At 40.0% G+C, this 27,497-nt stretch overlaps 1 protein-coding gene across 3 annotated transcripts; it reads left to right on the top strand.

Annotated features, from left to right (window-relative positions):
- LOC143482033 (uncharacterized) lies at positions 1-27,496 on the top strand. Of its 3 annotated transcripts, XM_076980285.1 has the most exons (13): positions 1-89; positions 17,837-17,908; positions 18,838-18,926; positions 19,082-19,231; positions 19,392-19,546; positions 19,634-19,770; positions 19,882-19,975; positions 20,322-20,433; positions 20,528-20,751; positions 20,845-21,016; positions 21,157-21,287; positions 21,383-21,572; positions 26,012-27,496. In XM_076980285.1, the coding sequence occupies exons 3-13, from the start codon at positions 18,845-18,847 to the stop codon at positions 26,080-26,082; spliced, it is 1,518 nt and encodes a 505-aa protein (XP_076836400.1). In that variant the 5' UTR covers positions 1-89; positions 17,837-17,908; positions 18,838-18,844; the 3' UTR covers positions 26,083-27,496. The 3 variants fall into 3 exon arrangements, with proteins under 3 accessions (XP_076836400.1, XP_076836399.1, XP_076836398.1); XM_076980284.1 differs by lacking the exon at positions 26,012-27,496 and having other exon boundaries at positions 21,160-21,287; positions 21,383-24,234; XM_076980283.1 differs by lacking the exon at positions 26,012-27,496 and having other exon boundaries at positions 21,383-24,234.
- Position 27,497: the final 1 nt, after the last annotated feature.

The raw sequence follows: 27,497 nt of genomic DNA, 5'->3' as shown, positions 1-27,497 counted from the left end.
AGTTCTTCCCCTTTTCCCTGCACGTAACATTGTTATGGTATAACAGCTCCATTTTTGTTTCATCTGTGCTAAGGACCTTTCTCAAAAAGGTAAGAGCTGAGAGCCTGTGTCACCAACGGTAACTGTTGGTAACGGTAACCGTCCGTTCTTATGGCGGTTTTGAAGCAATTCCTGCTTCTTCACTGGATCGTTTGCTGTTTTTCTCTTGATTGATTTAGATTTTTTGCAGCAAAGTATTTTCATCTCCAGACGACCAAACACATCTCTTTAATGACGGTATTACTGCTGCAAGATTTGGAACGTTTTCAGTTTTTTTCTGATGTGTTGGCAGATATTTTACTTTCTCTTTATGTCAAGCAAAGAGGCAAGTAGTCTTTGATACAGTATGTCATAAAATAGCCAATTAGTGTGTGTGCGTGTGTGTGTGTGTGTGTGTGTGTGTGTGTGTGTGTGTGTGTGTGTGTGTGTGTGTGTGTGTGTGTGTGCGTGTGTGTGTGTGTGTGTGTGATTTTGTGTTTGATTTTGTGTTTGATTTTGTGTTTGTGTTTGATTTTGTGTGTGTGTGTGTGTGTGTGTGTGTGTGTGTGTGTGTGTGTGTGTGTGTGTGTGTGTGTGTGTGTATGTGTGTGCAAGTGTTATGACTCACTGAGGGCTATTTCATTACATTCTACCTGCCAAGAATCATGCAGTGAATTGACCAGAAGCCCAAACCCTATGACTAGCGATAACAATCAATTGGCCTGCTCGGCACATGCACACTGAGATTTCTTAACACACACACACACAGATGAGACTGATATCAATAGAGTACGCAATAGAACAACTGGTAATGGACAGCAGATAACAGCCTTCAGGGTGTGTGTACATAGATCACACACAGTGAGTGTGTGGGTGGTCTGGTGGGTAGGTGGTGTGTGTACATACAGCACACACAGTGAGTGTGTGTGGGCGGTCTGGTGGGAAGGTGGTATGACCCAAATGTGATCCTGGCTTTTAGCAAGCAAATGTCACTGCTACATTACAAATCTGTAGTATTGACATCTAGTCATGACATGTAGTATCATGACATCTGTAGTATTCTTCTTTTCAATATACTTCCTTAGAGTTTACATTGTGTATTCAAATACTGCACTAAAACCAGGAGTACCTAGCAGACACTTAATGCTAAAATATTATGTGCACAAGCCTGCAGACTGAACAACAGATGAGTTGAGCTGGGACATGTGTTTTTGTGGCTCTGAGTAAGTTTGTTTGCACATGAAATCACATTCATGTCTACCTTAGAGTTACATATCTAAGATGACAGAAAAAGCTTGTTCTGCTAATTTCTGCATCTGACAATATGGCCCATAATAACAATCTCGCCAACTTCCTCTCTCCCTGTCCACATATTTTACTGTGAAATTATTTGTTTTCTGTAAATAGTTTTCATTTTCAATTTTTTTTTCAATCATTATGTGCATCTCGTGATTTATGATAAATCTCTTATCTGAAATAGCAGTTACATTTATACTATCCACCCACAATGCCTTTCAGCAAAGTGCAGATTGCATGGTGGGTGACATCATTAGCCCAGCAGTGCAGTGCTGGGTGGTGTTAGTGTCCATTGATCAATGCTGGCAAACAGGAAGCAGCTTATTAACCTAATCACACACAACACACTCTCACCTCTGCCTGTGCGTCTTCTTGTTTGTCTTTGTCCTCCCATACCCCCCCCCCCCCCCCCCCCCGCTGTGTGAGTCATGTGAGTTACGACTCTATCATACCCAAGACAAATTTGACTGACGCTGAACTCAGTTCAGTTTGTGGCCTTAATTTATTCTAGCGGTGCCTTTGAGATCAAACACTGTGTTTAACATGAAGGACTGAAGCCAGCGTGGAACTTCTGGCTCTTGATGTCTAGAATAACTAAAACATTGTATTAGTCCGAGGCAGTACTGATCTGACCAGAAAACAATGAATGATCAAAGCAGCATGATATTTTGGGTCCTTCCCAAATGTCCTTCCTGTAGCTGCTATTGGACATTGACATCTTTAAAGTGTGTATGTGCCATAAATTTGCAAGTTTAATTTTGACCTGGTTGATGGGTCCAAAAATCTTTCCAATCGTTTTGAAGATGTGTAGTTCCAAGCGATGTTGTGCTTGGTTATGTACACACTGTGGCCTCTATCCAGTACATAAACATTAGTCTCACTGAATTTATGGGTGGATACAGGGTACTGTAATTTAGCTGACAACAGCAAACATGTGTGGGAAAGGGTGCAGCACTTTAGTGTTGATAAAAACTACAGTTCTCTGCTACAGTGTGTCTGTAGTCACAGTTCACTGCTGCACTCTGTCAATAAAGAATTACAGTTCACTGCTACAGTGTGCTGCAACAGAGTTACAGTTTATTACTACAGCGAGTCGAACATGATCCAGTATGCTACTGGGGATCTTCCCATCACACATTAGGATTATTCCAAACCTGAACTGAGATCAGTTTCATTTCCTAATGAAGACAAAGTTCATTGAGCTGATGCTAGATTTGCCCTCCGAACCGTGCGGGGCCAGGTGTCTTCAGGCTACACCTGAGGCAGATTAGTGAAGATGACCATCACAGATGTTGTGAAACCTGATGCTATTTTTACCCAAGCATTCCATGATGCAATTCTCTCTCCTGCTCCTGCTGTCTCTGACGTCTAATAGGTACACATAACTAGAGTCATTTCCGTCGCGGGCTGATTTTTTCCATTGATGGGAGCAGCGGGGGACTTGCGCAGCTGTGCTTACCTCTTCATGGACCCCCCCGGGAATCTCAGATCGTTATCAATTATCCCGCTAAAGTCCCTCTGCAGTGTGCACTTCCGACCGTGATAATTTCTGCTCTGACCTTTAATCAGCCATAAGGCATTAATACCTGCAGAGAGACATGTGGCGTATTTGTGCTGTAAGATGCAGGACACCTTACAACAGCTGTCATGAGAAACCCTTTTCTGGTAATACATTGTTTTTTGTTTTCATTTGTTGTTTTGCTGTTATTGTTTTTATTGTGTTCGCAAATTCACAACTCCGTGTAAATCAAATCACACCATTCATCCTGACTCTTTTCATGTTGATTTTTAAAATCAAATTTTGATACATAAAAAATATAAGAAGTGTTGGGCACTGTGTGCATCACTGTTGGCCACCATGTTTGTTTTCTGCAAAATTCCGCAAAATTAAAAATATTTAAAATTGTAGTGAAGTGCACAAAGGTTCAAGAGAAGCAGGACGTTTCAGACGCATGTCCTTCATCAGCTGTGCGAGGAAAGTGCTTCTGGACAAGAAATACTTCTGTTTTCTCTGGAAACTTCTCTACAATTTTGAATATCTCCAAATTGTATCTTACTAAAGTACATTGCAGTTACTCAACTGTAACTCATGTGTAGAACAGTTGTAATTTTTTTATTACCATAGAATCAGACATGGATTTATTTTTGAACTGACAGAACAGAACAGAACACTCAAATTTAACATTGCCATAAAAATGTCAAATCAAAAAGAACTCAAAAAGAACCCAAATCATAGAGACTTGCTGTGTTGTAATCTGTGTTTTACATTGTTCACTGACAGTGCCTGTAGCCTGAATCTGTTAGCTTCACAGTAACAGCTGTATGTAGCTGTTAATTACCTCACCATAACCATTCACTTAAATATCATTACTGATGAACTGATGTTTGTGCTTCGTTTACTGTGGGTAAAAATTGTACTCCATATGGCCGCCAGAGGGCATTAGCAACATTTCTGGCTACTGTCAAGCCTTCCACTCACATAAACAATCATTAGGCTGGACAAAATCCTAAGGATCGTAAGGATCTACAAAACAAAATCATTAGTTATAATGTCTGTAAACCATCATGGTTGTTAATTTAGGAACTTAAATAAGGTAAATCTTTTTAGATGCTCATGTCCTACACCAGGACATTCACATGTCCAGTAAGGTTTGCAGAAATTATAACAAATCTTAGCCTGTAGATCTATCTTTGCTGTTTTTGGGTCATGGTATTAAGTAAAGATGCATCTTATGGATACCACTAGACTGCAATTATATTGCATGGCATGAATTATATCAGAAACACTGTGTTATTGATGTGATTAAAGTTGGTCTTCAATTAATCAATGCAGAGAATCGTCATCTGCGATTTTCTCAGCATGATATCAGTATTGTGCTCAATATTGGTCAATATTGTAGTTGATAAATAATTTGTACAGCTATTCTGGAAAATGAACAGTGTCATGATGAAAGAAACAGTGATGAATATGCGTTTGTTAACACATACAAAACTGGCCCCTAGAACAAATGTGTTTCTCTCACTGTGTATTTCAACAGTAATTATATTATTGCTTTTTAGTAGAAAATTGATGTTCCATTCATTACATTTGATTAAGGCAGATTTAAGGTTAGATTTAATAAAATCTAGTGCAACAGCCTTCACTTTTATGGGAAGGGCTCACTGATTAGAGAGCTATAAACATGAGATTATTGTGAGAAGTGATGTAAAGAGAGCTCACCAACGTCATGTGTCTGACCTTCATTTAAAATGTGCATGAAACAGTGAGCTCTCAGTCCTGAGTGACCGGGCATCAAATGAGTAAATAAAAACCCAAACTGAAGCACGTAGTAAACTGTGTCAGTTCCCCAAAAACATTAGGGTCGTCTTAAATGAGAATAAGAGAGCCCAGTGTGATACTTTACTATTCACAATGATCTCTGTGTTATTATGTTTTCAGAAACTCTGACTGACTTTTTACCAAATCAGCTAAAATGAAAATTGCAAAAATTAATGTTTTGCTTATTCTTAATTTGACAAAACCATGCATAGCACAGCAATCAGTAGTAACATGCTCAAAGATGGCTGTCTTAATCACCTTTCAGCTATCTTCAAATGCCATTACAAGGTAAGATATGGGCTGTGTTCGAAATAGCCTACTACAAACTGCATACTGCACTCAGTATATACTGGATACTGCATACTGGACCTCATAGTAGTATGCAGAACAGTTTCCAGTATGTGATAAAAGCAAAGCATACTATGGGGTCACGTGAACGTAGCGTTGCATGATGGGATGCAGTACACCACTAAGATAGCTCTGTTCGCGTACTGGAATATTTTGCGGTAGTAGTATGTCATCCGGGGATGTTTCACATACTGGAGAAATTCTTTTTATTTGCATACTGCATACTGGATACTGATTTGGGGCCCAAGCAGTACGCCATTAGTATTTAGTAGGCTATTTTGAAAAGTGTATTATTTAGTAGAAAATATAGGGAGCCTGTCCACTGTCATGCACTGATGAATAAGATCTCAAAATGGTATATTGTGCACTTTGAGTGGTAGATTATAGATTTATAGAAATATACAGAAATATTTCACTGACAACTCACAATAATGTGATTCCACACACAACAAAAAGTGGGGGAAATGTAATTCAGCTGTTAGGGTTAGACAGCACTACTTGTAAACAGAGAGCAACCTTCCCTGTCCTAGTAACCTATTAAATATTACCTTATATGTCAGTTTGGAAATTATGTTACATTCCTTTTAAGGTGGGGAAAGGAGGGGAAAATAACCAGCTTTAACCTACAATAAAAAATAAGCATGGATGCCAATTTACTATAGTATCAAAAATAGAGACTAGACAGCTAATAAAACACAAGCAAAATACCCCCTTATCTGCAGTGAATTTTCCAGTGTCAAAATGATAAGATTACACAGGAAATTTGAATGTCAGGATATTCACTGCATCACAGTTCTGATATGAGATGTATCCTGTTAAAGGACTTTATTGCTGCACTTAGACTAGGGCCATTAAGCTGTTGACATCATGGGTCACAATATAGTGTTAGAGAGCTAGGAAATCACACTGTATTCAAAGGAGCACACAGTCACGTTAGCATTGTATCTGAGTTACACTTCAGCAGTACCTGAAAACTACAGCAGATGAGAGGAACTGCTTTTCTGCCCTTCACACTAAACCGCGATGACATGAGTGACTCACACAGCTGTGTACAACCAGTGCACAGGGTTACTGAGATCAGAACAATGGGACAAAGGCAAAATTATAGTCAAAAAGAGTCAAACAAGCAAGTGGGAAACTCAGAGACGAGGAGCAGTAATATACTAACAGGCTCAATACTCAGATTCTGGTGACTACTGAGGGCAACAGAGGGAGATAAATATGTAGCTTGCCTGGAGTAATTGGGAGCAAATGAGAAAGATCAGTGACCATGGACACAGTTAGTAATCAGGGATGGTGGCCTCTGCTGGCCAAAAGGGTGAATAACACGAGCCCCCCCAATGGAACACCCGTACCCCACACAAAAACAGATAAATCCTACACAATAGTCTGAAGCCATCTCCTCTGGTGCCAGTCATCTAGTAACTTCTGACAGCTCACATTCATTGGTGGTCACATTCAGACCAAGGAGCAAATACCTCAAGCCCTGTCGTGCGGTACTGCAATATGATTGCAAGAACGTCCCTGTTTTCTGGTTGAACCGTTCCACTCATCCATTGAGCTGCAGGTGACAACCTAAGAAGAGACTTGCGAGATATGGCAAGATACCATACCTAACAGATACCAGGAGGCATTCAGTGAACATCAGCTAGTTCAGTGTGCAAGTTCACCATAGGAATCAAGCATCAAGCCTTCAAGTACCTATTAATGTTCATTATAACAATGGCAAAACCTTGAAAGGAATGAAGATCAGTAATGATATGAACAGTGATGTATGATGATGGACTGGTATATAAAGCAATTATATATATAACACGAGCCTATATATATATATATATATATACTCCTTGCTCTGAGTACATACTTGATATGCTCTCATGATGTCTCTAACATACCTTTGCACAAGTTAAACTTTACTGAATACCTGGGTGGCCGGAAACGATGGCAGTGCGGATTAATTAAATTAATATAGAACGTACACTGCTAGGGATGTGTTTCAGAATCAGATCAGTGTGGAGGTTGAGTTGAATTGGTGACTTGTTCTTGTGTATTGGTATCAATTGGTATCTTGTGGATTGGTATCAATTTGTTGCTTGCTGTAGGCTACACACATTTATGCCTACAGGGTAAAGCAACTGCTTTGCCATTTTTTCAGCCAGGACAGTAATTTTGAACTTAAAACAAGTAAGAATGTCCTGTTTCAGATAAATGTGCTTAGCTATCTTAATGTATTCCACGTTTTTGTGGTCTGTAAGATTCAGAAATGTAAAATGAGCCCCTCCATCCGGTGTCATAATTCCTCCAAATGAGTCTTCTTGGTTAGAGGCAAGAAGCAAGAAAAATCTGTTGCTCAGGGCAACAGATAAGTGGGTGGAGTGTCCCACAATGGGCATATTATGGGATGGAGGAGCCATTGAAAGCGAGACAGCAGGTAAATTAATAAATTAACCTCGGCAGAAAGAGAGGATAGATGTCCAAATACTGAGGTGTAAATTATGGATTTATGGTATGCATGATGGACTTCAGCAGATCAAGCTATGGCAGCAGAGCTAAAAGGATACAGCCAGAAGCAATGCAGATATGAGGGCTGGAGCATCACCACTTTACCATTCTCAACAAACCTGAATGGGAAAAGGAGATGAAGTGACAGCATCATAACATCCCAGGTTACCATAATGCTCAATGCCCATGAACCCCACATCCACCATCTAAGACCGACCCCAGATAAGAGGGAGGAATTGGTATGAGAGAATGGGAGGTGTGATAAACTGCTCCTTCAGCTGTGAGAATGCTGCCAACACAGCTGTCTAATATTTCAACCTATTTCCCCTTGAGCCAATTGGTAAAGGGTATAAGGGCTTAAGGAGTTTCCTTGCCAATGTTGCCCCTGGCTCACTTATTAGGGATCTGGACCCATGCATTTCTTAAGCTGGTTTTTGACATCATATGTTGTAAAAAGCTCTGCATAAATTATGTGAATGATGATTTAATGTTATTCCAGTGTTTCATGTTTGTGATTTTACTTTTGTGTTTTGTTTTTGATATGTACTGATGTAATGTTTTCTTGTCTTCGAGCTGTACTAAGGCTAATGTGTACTAAAGTCAACATCAGTTGTCGACCCAAATGCATCCTGACTCGTATCTGCCAACATTATGCTAATGAATTTTCTGAATGCCAGTCTAAATGGAAAAAGGAATGAACAGGCAAATCCAGTTTGAATTACAAAATAACGTCAAGGTTAGGAGCCAGGCAGAAGTTTACTGAGATAAGAACAATGGGGCAAAGGTATAATCGTAGTAAAAAAAAAAACAGGATGAAACCAGAGAGTCAGACAAAGAAGTGGGTTAAGCAAAAACACAAGAGTGCGTGAATATGATTAGTGACCATGGAAACAGTCAGTACTCAGGGGTTAAGGATCTCGATTGGCTGAAAGGGCAAACAGCTGGAGCAATCCTGACAGAAACAATATTGCCATAATGGTGGGAGACTCAAAATCACCCTTATTAATTATCTGTAGACTGGTTTAGTTAGATAAATTCACAGAGCCTATGGTTCATGAATAGGTAGGATTAGGGTTCCTTCTTTATGTATAGAAATGTGCATTTTCTCTGTGTGATTACTCTCATGTCACACATCATACGTTTTGCTCGTCAGTGGTTTGGAGGGTTGCTATTGTCTCAGAGAGCCTTCATTCCTGTGATACCTTCTGACTTTCCCTTTTACCTTAGATGCCATAGTCAGACCTATTGAAGTACATTCTTGCCCTATGATATTTAAATGCATCATGCAGGATGTCTCATACACTGTATGTTGCTTACTGCTGGATCTGAACACGTGACCAAGCTGCATGATATGATGCTAGAACAGCACTTCAGGCTGTGACCCATGTTGACCTCCAGACATCTGAACTACATGGTATTTCCATATGATCCCCAGCAAATGAATAATAAAAATATCATGTATATCATATCATGCATATCATGGTTTCATTTGCAACACAGCATTCTTGCTCTTCGTAGGATAGCTCTCTTCATAGGATAGCTCTCTTCTGGATAGCTCTCTTCGTAGTATTGCTCTCTTCTGGATAGCTCTCTTCGTAGGATAGCTCTCTTCTGGATAGCTCTCTTCGTAGTATTGCTCTCTTCTGGATAGCTCTCTTCGTAGGATTGCTCTCTTCTGGATAGCTCTCTTCGTAGGATTGCTCTCTTCTGGATAGCTCTCTTCGTAGGATTGCTCTCTTCTGGATCGCTGTCTTCTGGATCGCTCTGATGTTGCCATTCCTGGGATCTGTTAGACTAATACCTCCATCTTGGGGTTCACAGCCCCTAGTGCCCCTAAAGTAGTAGATGCAGTAGTTATTTAATGCATAAAGTAATGATTCATCCCTATTGTAATTGCACAATATGGTACTGTATTGTAATCTGACCAATAAGCTTTCAAGTCTTTCCTAGTCCTAACTTATACTTAGGACTAGACTAGGACCAGGTGACAACACTGATGACAAGGGCATGGCAGACGAGGGGAAACCAGGACAACAGACAAGCTGGGTGGGATCAAGGAGCAGGGAACAACACAGACACGAGGGAACAGGGAAACCAGAGTGACAGCTAGGGGAGGGAGCCCCTACGTGACAGTTATATAAATGCCAAATATTTAAGAATTAATTGTCTATTGAATTGACATAGGGAATAATTTCTAAAAAAAAATCCTTAATTTTGTGGGTTGTGGGACTTAGATGTCAATGTAATAGTAATGCACACGGACGTAGTTTTGGGGGGGGACGGGGGGGACATGTCCCCCCCACTTTTTCAAAAGCCGGTTTTGGTCCCCCCCAGTTTTTACAGTTAAAACCAAATATTTAAGTAGCGACGAATAAAAAAAGTCCCCCCCACTTTTTAACGGTTAAAAAAACAATATCCAAATAGCGACAAATCTAGCACTAGGATCATGCAGCTCCGAGCTCCCCCCCCCCCCCCGCTCAACAATTTTTGTTCACAGCGCTCAACAATTTTCATTCAACCCCCCCCCCCCCCCCCCCCGCTCAACAGTTCGCCACCCCAGGTTGTGTCCCCCCCACTTATGAAATCAAAACTACGTCCATGGTAATGCACCTCCTATGACAGCCAGGGTTATGTTTATACATTTGATAAGATGGGTGAGCTTCATAAAGTTCCTAGAAGATGAAGTTCAAGATCAAGTTCAGGATAATATTGCCAGGTGATATGCCCAGTCAAGTCAATTTTATTTATGTAGTGCTTTTTACAACATATGTCAACATCTGTCAACATACAACATATGTCACAAAACAGCTTTACAAGTGCATAGGCCAAGACAAGGGAACCCATCCTCTTTTGGGTGGCCTAGCTAGCATCCGCAGGAGGCAGCATCCGTTGGTAAGCATATATATAAATATATATATATATATATATATATATATATATATATATATATATATATATATATATATATATATATATATATATACCCCACCCCTGTTAGCCATTGTTTAACTAGCTGTATTAGCAAAGTGATTTGAAATTACCAGGGTTCACAATTTACCTGAGAAACTACAGTTTAATGTAATATAATTCATATGGTTTTATCTGCAATAGTATAAGTACTAAAAAAAATAGTCCTGATTCAGAAATGTACTTTCTCACCTCAAAATCAGTTTTTTCGCTATGGAATCTGCATGTTGGATTACTGACACTGGTACGGGAATGAAATGGGTAACAATCTTGGGGACAGACATAGGGACAGGAATAGAAATAACACCCTTAGAGACTGAAACAGGGACAGGAACATAGACACGGACACACAACAACCGGAACAGGGACTAACAAAAAACAGGGGACGGAGCACGGTAACAACGGGAACACAGTTAGAGTAGGGAAACCAACATCGAACAAAACATTATCAGTCCTTGGACCATAGGTAGGTAGATTAGTCTCTGCAGGAGCCCGAGGGACCCACAGATGGTCCACGGTGGCCAGGGAAGCCGGCCGACATGCCGCAGGGACCGGCAGAGCTGGCGGGATCAGAGCTGGGGTCATAGGGCCCAGCGGGGCCCGCTGGCAGGCAGCGGGGATGGGAGGAGTCCGCTGAAGGGCAGAGGGGGGAGTCTGTTGACTGGCAGCGAGGACAGGAAGAGTCTGCTGGTGGGTAGCGGGAATAGGGATTGACCCTTTCCAGGTCACTGGAGCAGGAGCTGAGGAGGGACCCGAAGGTGTAGGGGACGGCAAAGGAATGCTTGGAGGCATTGGGGTCGGCGAGGAGATGCTCGGAGGTGTTGAGGCCAGCGAGTAGACGCTCAAAGGTGTCGGGGCCGACGGGGCGACATTTTCTGGAGGCAGGGACGCCGGGATGGCGTCATCGGGAGGCGGGGCCACCGGGGCGACGTCATCGGGAGGCGGGGCCACCGGGGCGACATTATCCGGCGCCGCCGGAGAGACGTCATCAGGAGGCGAGGGTTAAGCCAACGCTCGTCTGTGCATTCATTCCTTCTGCCCACATCTTGCACTACAGGTTGCTCTTCCTTGTAGTGTTCACCAAGTCGGGCATACACAAAGCGCTTACTACGGGTCTCATTGCGAAAGCCAGTCGACACTGAAAGTGTCTTCCATGAGCTATGAGACTTCCTTGTTCCCACAGCGCCAGGGGAATTCCTGTCTTTGGCTTGTTCGCGCTGTAACACTGAAAATTGGACTGCACGTGGAACAGGGGACCGAAGTGACAGCTATTTTCTAACTGAAGATTGAAGATTGTTTTGAATCCCTAATCTGTCCTTCTTCTCCAAAATTCAACAGAAAGTATGGAGCTATTTTAGTGTCACCAGAACCTGAACCTGAAATCATTATTACTTGAAAAAACAACAACATTATTACTTGAGGTCTGTAAAATCCTCGCAGGTATGCAAAAATTCGAGTTAAAATTCAGGTTCAGGTCGAAATTCAGGTTCGGGTCGCAATTCAGGTTCGGGTCGAAATTCAGGTTTGGGTCGTAATTCAGGTTCGGGTCGAAATTCAGGTTCGGGTCGAAATTCAGGTTCAGGTTGAAATGCGGTTCATCCGGGATACGTAGGATGAGCAAACAAACTCAGAGCTAATCGAACTGCATCTGGCCAATCACAAAACATATCAGAGGTCATTGGGAGGCGCGTCTTCCTGCTAAATCTCCTGTAAGAGTGCGGCCCCTTTTTGCCGTGTAAGTAGCATGTAAGCAGCACGAAAGTGACCACTGTGCCACCCAGAAATGGCACCTTGTGGCATCTGCCACATAATCATGGCACTTAGTGTGGCCAGTGCTGCGTGACTGTGGTCTCCGTTGTCCAGAAACGCCGCCTGCCTCTGCTGACAGACATCTAAAGACTCTTGGGTGACTCTGCGTATCGGCCACTCGCTTAAAATCATCCCAACGAGCTCCGAATCGCCATTTGTTGAAATGAAGAACTTTTGTTTAAAAATTATGTTGAGTGAAATACTAGCCGACATCCAGCTAGACAGCTCTATATTACTAGTTCAGAATACTGTTTAGCGATAACGTCGAATTAAGATTATAGGAGGGTACCTGAATCTACAGTGGTAGACCGTTAACGACAGCCCTAAATTTAAAGGGTTTATTATTATAGATGTATGGTTATCAGTGAATGTTCCTACACGCCATCAGCGTCATTTAAACCTCTGCGAGCGAGTGGCATCGCATTTAGTATTTGTGCAATTTGTAGCATATTTTGCTTTGTATTGGTTTCTATTTTTAGTCTAGATTACGTCTGTTGCGACCCCACGATGTCATGGGTCTAGGTTTGGGGTGTGGGGTAGTAGCATGTGCGTAGTGGACATGGTGAAATTAAAGAAGAACGCGAAAACCAGACGGATACGTAAGAAAACTCTTTACTGCAGAGTGGTAATTGGTAGAAGAGCCTTTTCTACGCAGCAAAACACTGAACAGACACATACGTGCAAAAATACACGAATAACCATAAACCAACCAAGGAAAGGAGCAGTAGACGGCACCAAAGAAAAGAAACAAACAAAATATACTACACTCAGTTAACAAAGCAAGACTCACCTTACTAACATAAATAAAGAAAATATATCTACGACGATAACCTCAAACAAATATACATACACGGTGCCCGCCTCTATACTGGTGTTTCTTATAAAACATACCTGCATGAGTGTCTATATAAGTGTGCACATGCTACTACGTTCTTACTCCATGGTGGCGATTTTCACAACGCTATTCATGACAATTCATGACAAAAGCCATCGCACAAACCCTCACCTCTCACATGAGAATCATGAGCTAGTTTCTCAAAAGTCACACACACAACCGTAAAGGCGGTAAATGCTCGCGTCGCCTCCTGGCAACTTACAGCAACTCCGTCATGCAGATTATGAAGCCGAATATCCGCCCCCTCATCCAAATCACGATCTTCGATTGGCTGACAGAATCCACCCGTACCGAGGCAATCCATCTGTTAAACCAGTGGTTCCCAAACTTTTTCTGCCGTGCCCCCCTTTAGTAGATAAGAATATTTTTGCGCCCCCCCCCTACACACACCCCCATATTGACACATGTGCACATGTTTTAAGCCTGGTTTATACTTGACGCATTGCGAGGGTCCGCGCAGCGAAAATGACGTAATTGCGGTGGCTGTGCACGTGCGCGAGGCCTCGCGCGCTGTCGATTCGCGAGGTTGTGCACCCATTGATCTATATAGATCAATGCGTGCACCTCTCGAATTTTGTAACTTCGCGCGCACCGCGCCTCAGCGCAAAGAACAAAGTCACGTTTGCAGGGTTCATACACCTTTATAAGGTGGAATTATACCGTTCGTGCAGTGTTGCGTGAGGTGGGCGGAGTCACGCGCTACAGTCACTCGCAAAAGTATAAACCAGGTTTTACATTTACATTTACATTTACGGCATTTAGCAGACGCTCTTATCCAGAGCGACTTACAAAAGTGCTAAGTGTTTAGTCAGAATATGCATCTCTATCTAGTATAAACAGGTTTAAGTCCAAACTACTCGAGCTCAAGCACTGCCATAAACAGTTGCCGGTGCTGATACCTAGAAAGAAGACAACAAAATATAAGATTAGACATAGAGCACTACCTACAAGACTACATTAGCAAGTGTTCCCAGAGATAAAGTGCAATTACGATTTAAACCAATGCTTCAGTAGATTAGTGCTTATAAGTGCTTTACAAAGAGATGGGTCTTCAGTCTGCGTTTGAAAACCGTGAGAGAGTTCGCTGTTCGGATAGCCAGTGGAAGTTTGTTCCACCATCTGGGAGCCAGGACAGAGAAGCATCTTGTTGCATGTCTTCCATAAATCTTGAGGGATGGCGGGTCAAGCTGAGCCGTACTTGAAGCGCGAAGGGCTCAAGGTGCGGATCGACTCTTGACCATTGCCATAAGGTATGAAGGAGCTGGTCCATTTTTGGCTTTGTAGGCAAGCATCAGAATTTTAAACTGTATGCGAGTTTTACTTCCAAGCTCCGCGCCCCCCCTGCAATAGCTCCGCGCCCCACCTAGGGGGCGCGCCCCCCACTTTGGGAACCACTGTGTTAATTAAACCAACATTAACCGAAAGAGAAAACAACCTCCCCAAAATCCACAGTTCACGTAACACCGCAGCATCAGCCATCAACCACCGAGCGGCTACTGCCACTCATTGTTTACCACCAATCTAAACTCGACATTGTCGTTAAAGAGTATGTGTTCTGTATGAGATTATGTGGTGTGTGCATGGGCAGTGGCGTGCACAGACATTTTGGGGGGCAAGTGCTCGGGGGTGGGGGGGTGAAGGGCACTTTTTAGCGCATGTTGAATGAAATTTGACTTTTATTAGTAACATTCTCTAAACGTGAGTTTTCAATGGAAAAAGTCACACCGCCAACTGATAAAATCCATATCCAATATTAACTATATACAGTTATTGTCCTTCAGTTAACTTGTGTTTATCGTCCACTGTCTGCAGGCATTGTTGCATATATTTTGCAATTAGTAAATCAATATAGGCCTACAATTAAGACAGTAAAAAGACCAAAAAGTACGAGAAGGAGTTATAGGCTACTGACTGTTGTCATTACACGAATGCAGATGGACATTTTTCACAGGTAATGGGGAACTTCCCGTTTCTTCTTTCACAAACGAATGTGTTAATTTATGTTGCCTAACAAAACCTATACAACAGAAAACGTTCAGCTTAACACATAGATTTGCAAACTCTACCTTAATTATTTGTATGTGGTCGTCCTTACGTTATCTATCATTGATTTGGGCTAGTGCGACTAGTTTATCAGGTGACCAGTCAGCTAAAAATGCTTAGTAGTTTGGTGCTGTATGAGACATTTTACTGCACAACAAAATGATTTCACGTTGGGCTTAGAGGGCAAACGGTACGATTTGACTTGATGTGTATGTGACCTGGCTGGTGGGGCACGGGAGAAGAAGTCTATCTGTGACCGTGCGTGCTGTGCAGGTGGTGCTTGGAAAAAAAATGGACCAGCTTTAGCACCACCTGAGGTCTAATTGTGCATGCCACTGTGCATGGGGAAGTTTGAGTGTTTTCGTGTTTATCTGTACTTGTTCTCTGGTATGTTCGCTTTAGTCATCCGTGTTGTGTTGCTGTAGTGGTTTGTGGTGTCGTCTAGTTTAGTCATGCCTCATCATGATCGTGCTGTCCGTGTGTCTTCTATTATATTAACGTAGTTAAGTTAATGTTAAATGTGAAACCCCTTATATAAAATGCTCCTCAGCAAGTGTCCTCCCACTGATAACACTTCACTCCCACGTCACAACATAAAACAGGTTTATTACAGATTGTTCATCAGTGAACGTTCATCACGCCATCAGCGTCGTTTAAACCACTGCGAGCGAGTGGCATCGCATTTGTAGGATTCGTGGAAATGAAAATGGTTTATATTTTTTGTTTGTTTTGTTTGGAGCTAACCGACAGCTCCAAACTACGAGTTCAGGATGCTGTTTAACGATTATGTCGGGAGCCGCTTGGCTGACAATCTAGACCAGGGGTGCTCATTACGTCGATCGCGATCGACCGGTCGATCGCGAAGGAACTGTCGGTCGATCGCGAAGGAATGTGCATAGATCGCGTCACATAAAATAGTAGTAGATGAATCGCACATCTGCACTGACGGTTGTATTTTGATTGACATTCACGGCAGCCAATCTGCAATCCACTCAACAAATTACGTTCGCCACACCCCCCCCCCCCCCCCCCCCCCCCCCGCTCAACATATTATGTTCACTGATAACCATACATCTATAATAATAAACCCTTTAAATTTAGTGCTGTCGTTAATGGTCTACCACTGTAGATTCACGTACCCTCTTATAATCTTAATTCGACGTTATCGCTAAACAGTATTCTGAACTAGTAATATAGAGCTGTCTAGCTGGATGTCGGCTAGTATTTCACTCAACATAATTTTTAAACAAAAGTTATGAACCATCTTCATTTCAACAAATGGCGATTCGGAGCTCGTTGGGATGATTTTAATTCTCATTGTACAGATTGTTGCGGCCCTGCCCGGAGGCAGAGCGCTCCAAAAAATCAATTTGACTCTTTGACGTTCCCCTCCACGGAAATCTTTAGTAAACAACAAATGGCGATTCGGAGCTCGTTGGGATGATTTTAAGCGAGTGGCCGATACGCAGAGTCACCCAAGAGTCTTTAGATGTCTGTCAGCAGAGGCAGGCGGCGTTTTTGGACAACGGAGACCACAGTCACGCAGCACTGGCCACACTAAGTGCCACGATAATGTGGCAGATGCCACAAGGTGCCATTTCTGGGTGGCACAGTGGTCACTTTCGTGCTGCTTACATGCTACTTACACGCCAAACAGGGACCGCACTCTTACAGGAAGTTTAGCAGAAAGATGCACCTCCCAATGACCTCTGATATGTTTTGTGATTGGCCAGATGCAGTTCGATTAGCTCTGAGTTTGTTTGCTCATCCTACGTATCTAGGATGAACCGCATTTCAACCTGAACCTGAATTTCGACCCGAACCTGAATTTCGACCCGAACCTGAATTACGACCCGAACCTGAATTTTGACCCGAACCTGAATTTCGACCCGAACCTGAATTGCGACCCGAACCTGAATTTTAACTCAAATTTTTGCATACCTGCGAGGATTTTACAGACTGTTTTTCAAGTAATAATGATTTCAGGTTCAGGTTCTGGTGACACTAAAATAGCTCCATAAGAAAGTCATTTCTTTCCAACTCTTTGCTTTTTTGCAGACAGAACATATTCCTCAAATATTTCAGTCTGAATTTAGACCCCACCACAACATCAAAACCACACAGACTAATGTTCTCTTAATGTCCTCTGATACAGGATACATTTCTTTTTTTATACTCTTAGACCTTATTAGATGGCTGCTTTCGGCACCATCAACCACAACAATCTAATGTATAGACTGGAGACATTCATTGAGAGGTCAAGCAATCTCCTGGTTCAAATCCTACCTGACAGATCAATACCAATGTGTCCTTGTATATAATGAATGCTCAGAAAACACAAAAGTAAAATATTATGTCCCACAAGTATCTGTATTGGGCCCCATATTATTCTCATTATATATGCTACCATTAGGCACAATCATTCATAGACATGGTATTAGTTTCCATTGCTATGCAGATGATACTCTAAATATATTTACTCTACACAGTAAAAAATGGAGTGTTAATACTTCAGAGTTAACTTATTTAAATCCAGAATGAGTACTTTTTACACTATGTAGTGTAAATGCAATCTAAAGGTGGAGTTAAAACCAAGTGTTAAATTCATAAAATGTACAATGAAAACCTTTACTCTTCAGAGTGTAAAATTCGCGCCTGAATGCTGAATGTGGTCTATTTGGTGCTGCTTCGAGCTTCAAGCTGCAAAACTAGTAAGTACTGTGTTTTTCTGTGTTTCGAACAACAAATTGTAGCATTTCTTTTCTATAAGAGATGAAGTTAGCTTTCCGTTTAGTGATGCTGAAATGTGAGAGTTTAATTACCAGTTAGCTCTAAATTTTAGTTGGTTGCTTGGAAGTTAGCATAAACAATTCGGAGCTTAGGCTACTTACTATATAGACCTATAGATTGTCAGTTGGTATGAGTTTAGTTTTGTAATTGTTTGTCAAGGAATAAAAAATACACATTTGATTAATATTTCCGAGTTTCTTCATTTTTATTGTCGACTCAAACATAAAAAGTAAGCAAATGTAAGCTATATTTGCTTGTTCAAGAGTCATATCGAGGACATACAACCAGTTATCATCCTCCAATAAATGTACAGTAATCCCTCATTTATCCGAATGATAACCGAAAATCGTAAAGAAGTATATATACACTATATTAAGGCTTTATAAACCCTCCCCACACGTTTATGCTACATAAAATTTGCGGGTTTGTTCTGTAGTCACTTGCGTTTAATCTAGCACTGGTAAGGCACACCGTATTCAGGTTGTGTTGAGGGAGTGATGACCTAGGTTGAACGGTGTATGAAAAAGGTCAGAACAAGGGAGTTGAGTGCATGTATAACTTCTTTCTCTCTAAAAGTGTTGGAAAGATTATGCAAAACCTGCGTGGCATTCTTACTCCCGCCGACACGCTACCATATATATATTTTCCGCCGATCGAATTCATTAATATCTTATGAAAACCAGCGAAGCCACTGAAGCGTGAAGCATCGAAGGATCACTGTACTTTACTTATAATCTCGCTGTGCTGTTCCTCATTACGTGGGGTAGCAGTTAGTGCAGGTGCCACCTTAAACTCTTAAATGTTAAATTTTCGTTGGTTTAATTGTTACTCATTGTTTTTTTTTCTACAGATTCAACATGTTAGTACGTGTTCGGTTTGGGGGAGAGCAAAAATATGTTAAGCTCCCCGAACTCACATTTGAGGCTTTCTTGAAAGAAGGTGTGTCAATGAAGTTTCTACAGTTTTATATGTCTAAAATCAAGGCTCCATATGATACTGCCGTCTTTTTCTTGCATCAGTATTGTTTTTAAAACTATAGGTTAATTAAAATAAGTGTGCTCGTTTTGTGAATTAAATGTTTGTATTTTTTACAGTGCATTCCAAATTTAACATACCAGAGGATAGACTGCCAGACATCAAGGTGTATGACCAATCAGACACAGAAATTGATGCTGAAGTCTTTGAAGACATTGCAAAGGAGTCACCTGGAACTTTTCGAGTCACTCTAGCTAATGAAGAACTTGGTAATCATGCATCATTACTACTACAACTAAAATGTTATTATAAAGTGGAACAGCTACTATAAAACCAAGTACTTTGATACAGGTTTTCTTTATGTCTGTATTGTACTTTTTTTAAATCCATGTCATTTTACTGAATGTTTCTGTTATGTTTATATTTTAGAATTCACAGGCGCCTCTCAGTCATCCTCATCATCTGTAAGATCTGATGACACCATTATTCTAACCGTAACTTCCTGTGACCCGGATGCAGAAGCAGCCACTGGCGAAAGTAGCCAAGCTAAAAGACCATGTCGAATAAACTGTGAGGCAAAAGCGGTAGGTATTTAATTTAATTTTATTTTATTTTTTGGATGGGGATTGTTTTTGAGCTAATTATTTTCCAATTTTACTTCCAATCCAAAGTTGATTGAAAAAATCCTAGCATCGAAACCTGGTGGTGAACGAATTATGCAAGAGTATGCAAAAACCAAAACCTTGACAGATCCCACCAGAAGACAGATGATAAATATACTTGCCGCTGAGATGACAGAAACACATGGGTAAGCACGGACATATGTTTATGGTGAAGAAATTTTGTCTTTTCTATTTAGTAATCATTTTTATTTTTGAAGTTAAATTTGCTTGATTGAGTTTATATACCTTCCCTACAGGACATCTCCTCCGAAGAGTGTTAGGGTGATGTATGCACAGGGAATAGTTGGGCTGTTTCCTTATCTGGAGGATCCATATTCCCAACATGGATATGTAAGTAAAAGTGCAATATTAATCACATATTCACACTTTCATGTGTAAATATATTAATGTATTCAGCCATTCTGTGCAACTTTAGAATATTTTTCACAATTTTTCATAATCTGTGATGCAACTTCTCTTTTTTAAAATAGTTTGGCAACTATTATCTCATTGTTTTAAAGTGTACAGATATTTTTCATTTCTCTCAATTCACATGCTTAAAATATTTGTACTAAATGAAATAGAGGTTTATTGCCGCTTTTGTTTTGTTGCTTAGGTTTCCCAAACGTCATTCCACTTTTGCCACCTTGAATATTTTGTAAAAGATGCAGTTATGCATTAATTTTTATTTATTTAGGAACATTACTATGATCCAGAAAGTGGATCTGGATATCTGGCTTGGCGATTGAAGACCATACAAAGAAAAACAGCAGAAGAAAGAGGTGCCACAGGATGCAAATCGCCCAAAAGTAAGTTCAATAATGAATAATATATTAATGATTAATATAGATTATAAGCTGAGAACTGTGCATTCAAGAGGCTATCACATTGTTTTGTCTGAAGTTGGTGGACCAGGTTGTGGCCGACAACCCTTCACCAGTGATGAAGTGCCAACTGATGAGGACATGGAAGCAGCCATTGCTGTTTTGAGATACTCTGCTGATGAAGGCACTGTCCGTTCCAAGATGAAAACTACCTTCTCTTATCGCCAAGCAATGATTAAAGATGCAAACAAATCAGCAGATGTCTTTTCTGTCTTCCCACGGTTCCTGGACACACCAGGACTGGTATTTAAATTATTTTAATCACTACATTGCAGAGATCACTCATGAAATCGTGTTTGTTTTTATTTTAGTTTGTTTGTGTTTGTTGCATTTCAGATAGAGCAAGACTTCAGACTTCTGTTTGGTGAGGTAACATCTAACAAGTTCCTGGAAAGGTGGCCAACAACCTTTAAAAGAAAAATAATGGAGGAAAGCCATGGACTTGTAGCAACCTCAGTTCTACTGGATTTATTGCAAAATGCTGAGTCTGCTAATGAAGATGAGCATGGTATGTGTGCTATTGTATCTTGACATTAATATTTCTTGTAGGTACACAATTTATTTTTGTAATGGTGCAGGTTTTTTGTTGATGTCTCATTTTAATGTAATTGTGATATTATGTCAACTTGACAATTCTTTACTGATCAGTAGCCTGGGACAGTGACATGTCTGCAATCATGCTGTTGTTGCATCTATTACCACCATCTGCACAAGGAAAAAAACGCCCCGGAAAGATGTCTGCATCTCAAGCTGTAGATCAGCTCATCAGATTTCAAAAGGTAAGTTGTTATTACAACACTAATGTAATGCACACTGCAAGGATATTTGAAATAATAAACTGGTCATATAACATTTCAATTTGTTTCCATTATAGGTTGGAACCAGTGTGCAGCAGCACCTAGACACCATCAAAGTAAGCTGTCAGCCCTATCTGCTTGCCCTGGGACCCACAAAGAACAACATTCACGCCTACTTCATTGTGATCGACAAATATGCACTTCCATGCAAGGCAACAGCTTCAGTGGGAGCTTTTGACGAACTCTTTAAGGCACATTTCGTCTTCGGTACGTCTTACAGTTCTTGCCTGAACAACTTTTTCACTTTTGTCCAAACAACTATCTACAACATTGACATGGGTGAAACAAAGGAGACTCCTCGAGTTGCAGAGTTAAGAGCCAGAATGTTGCATTAAACAAAAGTTAAAATATGAGGTGTTTCCTTTGTAAAAGTGACCATGGAAGTCCGAACAGCTTGGTCAAACATCTTAAGGTTATTCATGGACTCTGTACGGGAAGGACACTTTATCTTAAATGTGGTCAAGTGGGATGTTCACGTTCTTTTGGTAGCTTTTCTGGTTTCAGAAAGCATCTTAACAAGTGCCATGTAAACAGTTTATTAGATATTGAACAGATTGGTGATTTTGCAAGTTCTCAAAGTGACCTCAACATTTGTAATGCCATAGATGATGTGTCAGCTGAAAATGTAGAGTCCGAGTCAGGGCTGTCTTCTTTTCCTGACCTTGTTAATAGCTGTGCATCTGTAATAGCTGATCTGAAGACAGCAGGAGTTAGTCAAAGTTTAGTGAATTCCGTTGTAATTTCTATGGAGGATATTGTCCAAGATATTCATCAACATGCTAAAGAAAAGGTGATTAAGGTTGTCTGTAATGATGACAGACAACCTGAAATGTGCAAAAAGATTGAAGCATGTTTTGATGAGATAGAGAATCCTTTCATGGTTCTAAATTCTGAATACAAGCAATCTAAATTTTTAACAGACAAGTGGGAAACTGTAGAACCAGTTGAATGTGTAATTGGCTCAAGATTTGACACAAGACTAAACAAAAAAACTGGAACATATGATCAAAAAGTAGTTCAAGACAAATTCATGTATGTTCCAATTTTGTCTACTTTGCAGTTAATATTTAAAAGCCAGTATGCCCCAGAAATGTTGCAAACAACATGTCCCAACAGCTCAAAACTTGGAGATATTTGTGATGGATCTTTTTTTAAAAGTCACCCTCTGTTCTCAATAGAAAGACACACTCTTCAAATCCAAATTTTCTATGATGATTTTGAGGTGGCAAACCCTCTTGGTTCCAAGCGAGGTATTCATAAATTGGGTGGTATATATTTTACTTTGCGAAACTTCTCTCCAAAATGGAATTCTTGTCTAGCTAATATACACTTGTGTGCCTTGTTTCATGTTCAGGATCTTAAAAGGTATGGTTTTAATGCAATTCTTGCTCCTGTTGTTCAAGACATTAAAATTTTGGAGTGTGATGGTATTGACATTCCATTTTATGGTGGTCATATTCGTGGCAGTGTTGTACAAGTTACTGGTGATAATCTGGCTTTACATTGTTTGTTTGGTCTGGTGGAGTCCTTCAATGCAAGGTACTGCTGCAGGTTTTGTTTAGCAGAAAAACATGACTTTCAAACTGAATTTTCTGAAGATTCTCCTAAGATAGTACTGCGCACAAAAGAAATTCACAATGCTCACTGTCAAGAGATGACAATGAATCCATCACTTCCTCATGTTTTTGGTGTAAAGAGTTCATGTTTGCTGAACTCATTGCAGTATTTTCACACAACTGAGAACTTCTCAGTTGATGTGATGCATGATGTGTTAGAAGGGGTTGCCCAGTACGAATTAAAGTTGTTATTTGTCTATTTGAAGGAAAGACATATAACATCAGGAGAACTGTATTTACGAATACAAAGTTTTGATTATGGATTCATGGAAAAAAATAATAGACCAGCAACTTTAAATTTATGTGAAAGTTCTAATGATCTGGGCTTGAATGCAGTGCAGTCATGGTGCTTACTCAGGAATGTTCCTCTCATCTTTGGAGATTTGTTAACTTCCACCGACAAACACTGGGAACTTCTTCTTCTATTACGCCAGATTGTTAACATTGTTTTCTCACCCAAGTTATCTCAAGGTCTGAGCGTTTATTTGAAGCACTTAATTGTGGAACATCATAAGCTGTTCAAGCAGTTGTTTCCTCAGAAAAAACTTTTACCAAAACACCATTTTCTTATCCATTACCCTCGCTGCATCCAAAAAATTGGACCTGTCCTTCATAGTTGGTGTATGCGGTATGAGGGCAAACATAATTTTTTTAAAAAACAACTTAAATCATTTAAAAACATTACCAAAACATTGGCAAAAAAACATCAAAATCACATGGCAAACAGTTGGCAGTCCTCAACAACATTTAGACGTTTAGACATGGGTCCAGGAAAAATGGTGTCTTTGAATGTGGTAAAAGGAGGTTCTGGAATTGCCACGGAAATGCAGGTGCCCAGTAGCACTCAGGTTTTGAAAGTGAGTTGGGCTAAATATCATGGGTTTGTTTATCGCCCAAACTTGGTTATCTGTGGTAAAGTCGAATCTGAAATGCCTCTGTTTTATATAATTGATTCTGTTCTGATAGTACATGAAAGATTGTTGCTGCTCACTGTGCCTTTAATTACTGTAGCTTTTCGAGAACATTTCCATGCATTTGAAGTGAATAAGTCAAAACATGATTTTTGTTTTTTTCATGTTGATAGCCTGTGTTATCATAGGCCTTTTGACATACAAAGGTCATATGAAACAGATGACACCGCACTGTTGATTGTCCCATACTGTTTTCTTTGGTAAATTAGTAATTTTTCATTTGGTCACTGATGTATTTATTTTAAGTTATTTTAGTATCCAATGGCACAGGATAAGCAATGTTTGCACATGTTTGTGCAGTGTTTTATTATGTCATTAAATGCTGCATTACTTTCATCTTCAATCAATCAAGGTTTATTTGTATCTTTGAGTTTATTTGGATCTTGAGTTATTGTTTTTTGTTTTTGTGACGCTGGGCGGCGACAGACGGACGAGACACAGAATCCGTATTTCGTCTTGACAGACGTCACTTTTATTTTTACAATTATTGCGCAATCGGCGCACGAATAATAAACAACAGGTACACACAACGTGTAGACTTAGACAACGACGAGCACAGGACACTGCGCGAGCGCACATTAAATAGACAAATCACATTAACCCCACGTGATTACGAGACGATTCACAGGTGAGACGGATTATCACATGACATAGCCATCACCACGCAATATCCACAGACGCAGACGATGCACGTAGACTACGTAAACACACGCCCAAAAGGGAGGGGCCGGGGTCCTCAACGTGACAGTTTTTAGAAGATAATTACAGTAATGGGCAATTTGATCCAATTATTACAATTAAATGTAGCAAATACTAAATGCAACTCCATTAAGGTTAAATGCAATTACACAATAAAGTGTAAATATTTTACCTTTTTTAGAGTTAAAGTAACTCTGATATAATGTTATTATATTGCTCTATCCGTGTTATTAAATCACAGTGTTAAATATTTCAACACATGTTGGAGTTAATATTAACTCTATTTTTAGTTAAATTTACTCTGAAAATCTAACACTGTCTATAGAGTGAAGTTAACACTGTTTTGGAGTGGGACCAAATGTTATCTGAAACGGAGTTAAATTCAACTCTGTAGGTGTTAATTTAACACTTCATTATATTCTAAAAATATATATATTCTCAAAATTGAGATCTGCATCCAGAAATAAATTAAAACTATTTTTTCCCTACTAATTTCCAATAAGACTGAGGCGTTGCTTCCTAGACCGAAAGATGCAAGAAGCAATTTGTCTAATTTTCCTCTGACCCTAATGTCTTTCAGTAACACTGAAATCTACCACAAAAGGTTTAGCTGCCACTATTGATTCTGATATTTCATTTAACACACGCATATGCAATGTCAACACAGCTGCCTTTCCATTTGTAATATTGCTAAGAGGAGACTTACTTTGAAAGAATGAACGTTCAATTTATATAACGCCTTTCAAGACACTGAAGGCCACTTTACAATTTAACACAGGGACACAGGCCATTACCATTCACACACAAGAGCGAGAAGCGGAAGCCAATTGCGCACAGCATACACTCTACTGACTACAACATTGTACTAGATCAGCTGGAGACACTCATTAGAGGTCAAGCACTCTCCTGACTCAAATCCTACCTGACACATCAATACCAATGTGTCCTTGTATAAAATGAATGCTCAGAAAACACAAAAGTAAAATATGCTGTCACACAAGGATCTGTATTGGACTCCATATTATTCTCATTGGTATTCTATTGACATGGTATTAGCTTCCATTGCTATGCAGATGATGTATATATCTTCTAATCCAGATGTCAATATTACTCCCAAAACTAAGAACCACATCCAGGTCATTAAAAAACTGAATGGCACCTCAATGGCATTGTCTTCGTCTTCATCTAAATTCTGTTAAAACTGAGGTGCTGCACACATTCATGCACACCCAGACAACGTTTTTTATTGGACATGAAGAGACACACAGTCACACATATACACCGTCACACATATACACACTCAGAGAGAATTTTTCAGGGGAAGCCAGTTTACCTAACCTCCATGTTTTTTGGACTGTAGGAGGAAACTGGAGACCCCAAAGGAAACCCACACAGGGAGAACTTGGAAATTTCCTTCAGACAAGGACCTGAACCCAAGACCCCAGTGCTGAGAGGCAAAAATGCTAACCACCAAGTAACCACTACTGTAACGGACTTTAAACTGGATACTGCAAAAGTCCCTAAAGAAAATTCAACTTGTACAGAATGCAGCAGACAGAATCCTAATCAGGACAAGAAAATTGGATCACATTAGTTCAGCGTTGCACCGATTCTCTGTTAAATATTGAAATGATTTAAAACTCTTCTGTTGAGCAATAAAGCCTTAAATGGCATTGCCCACAATATCTCAGTGAGCTCAACATACTACAACCCATCTTGCAGATGGCGGAGCTTCTCATGTAGGGTCCCTCAGTTATAGAACTTCCAGCTCCATAACTGAACATTTAGTTTGATGTTTACATATTTAACATTAAATTAAATTCTATATTTTGATTACATGCTTCTACAAAGACAATTCAAAAGCACACAGAAAATGCATACTATGAAAAATACTTGTAACTGCACTGTAATACTGGTAACTTGTAATACCTGGATGTGGATAGTTGTACTGTGGTGATGATTTCTTTCGAATCATGGCAGAACAGCAAAATTGTATGTCCTCTCTTTCATATATAGTTTATTCTTCCTCTGTAAAATGTAAATTTGCATTTGGAAATGTTTCATGGTACTCTCAGACCTTGTGTTGATCTTCCCCTTCCTCCTCATGTTCTGGTACTACTGCTGTTTCAAAGTTTGTCATTATACTCTCTCCAAAAAGACCAAAAATGTGTCTTTATAATACATTTGCTTAATGGGTGCATATGCAGAATAATGCTGTGACCAAACATTGTTAAAGAAAATATTATCCAGTCCTCCACACTGGTTTCTTACCATGAGATTTGTTGTTGTGTTGTTTGTTTTTTGGTGGGAGGAGGGATTGGGTGTTGTTCTATTATGAATCACCAATAATTATGCAAATGTAGACAAAATGAAGGACCACTATATATCTGATCAACTGTAAAATATGAAATATGAATAAGAAAATGTGTTATCACAGTGATATTTGCTGTTAATGTCACGTTAAATATGTTTTATGAATTTGGTCCAATATATTTAGAAAAAAAACATTAAAAACTGTCTAAAACAGCAAGGACATGTGGGTCAAATGAGGGTTTATAAGTTGAGGAGGTAATGTGTAAGCCAATAGTCTCAATCTTAGCTGTAAAGGAAATTGAAAAATAAAAATGTGTTATAGCACATGCCATGCCTGTGGCAAACTAAGGGATAAAGTTGATTGTATTAAAAAACACCTTGGGTCTGTTTTTTTTTTATGAATGAGTTTTTATAAATTTCTGGAAGACAATCATAAATTTCTTTAAAGTCTTATGGGACAGCTACAACTTTTTCTATAATTTACACTCAGATTTCTGCACTCCTACCTGAGCACTCAAGGACTTTTGTAAAGA

The sequence above is a fragment of the Brachyhypopomus gauderio genome, chromosome 18, assembly GCF_052324685.1.
Source record: "Brachyhypopomus gauderio isolate BG-103 chromosome 18, BGAUD_0.2, whole genome shotgun sequence".
In the NCBI taxonomy this organism is placed as follows: domain Eukaryota; kingdom Metazoa; phylum Chordata; class Actinopteri; order Gymnotiformes; family Hypopomidae; genus Brachyhypopomus; species Brachyhypopomus gauderio.
The sequence above is the reverse complement of the archived record's forward strand: the minus strand, read 5'-3'. Positions and strand labels throughout refer to the sequence as shown.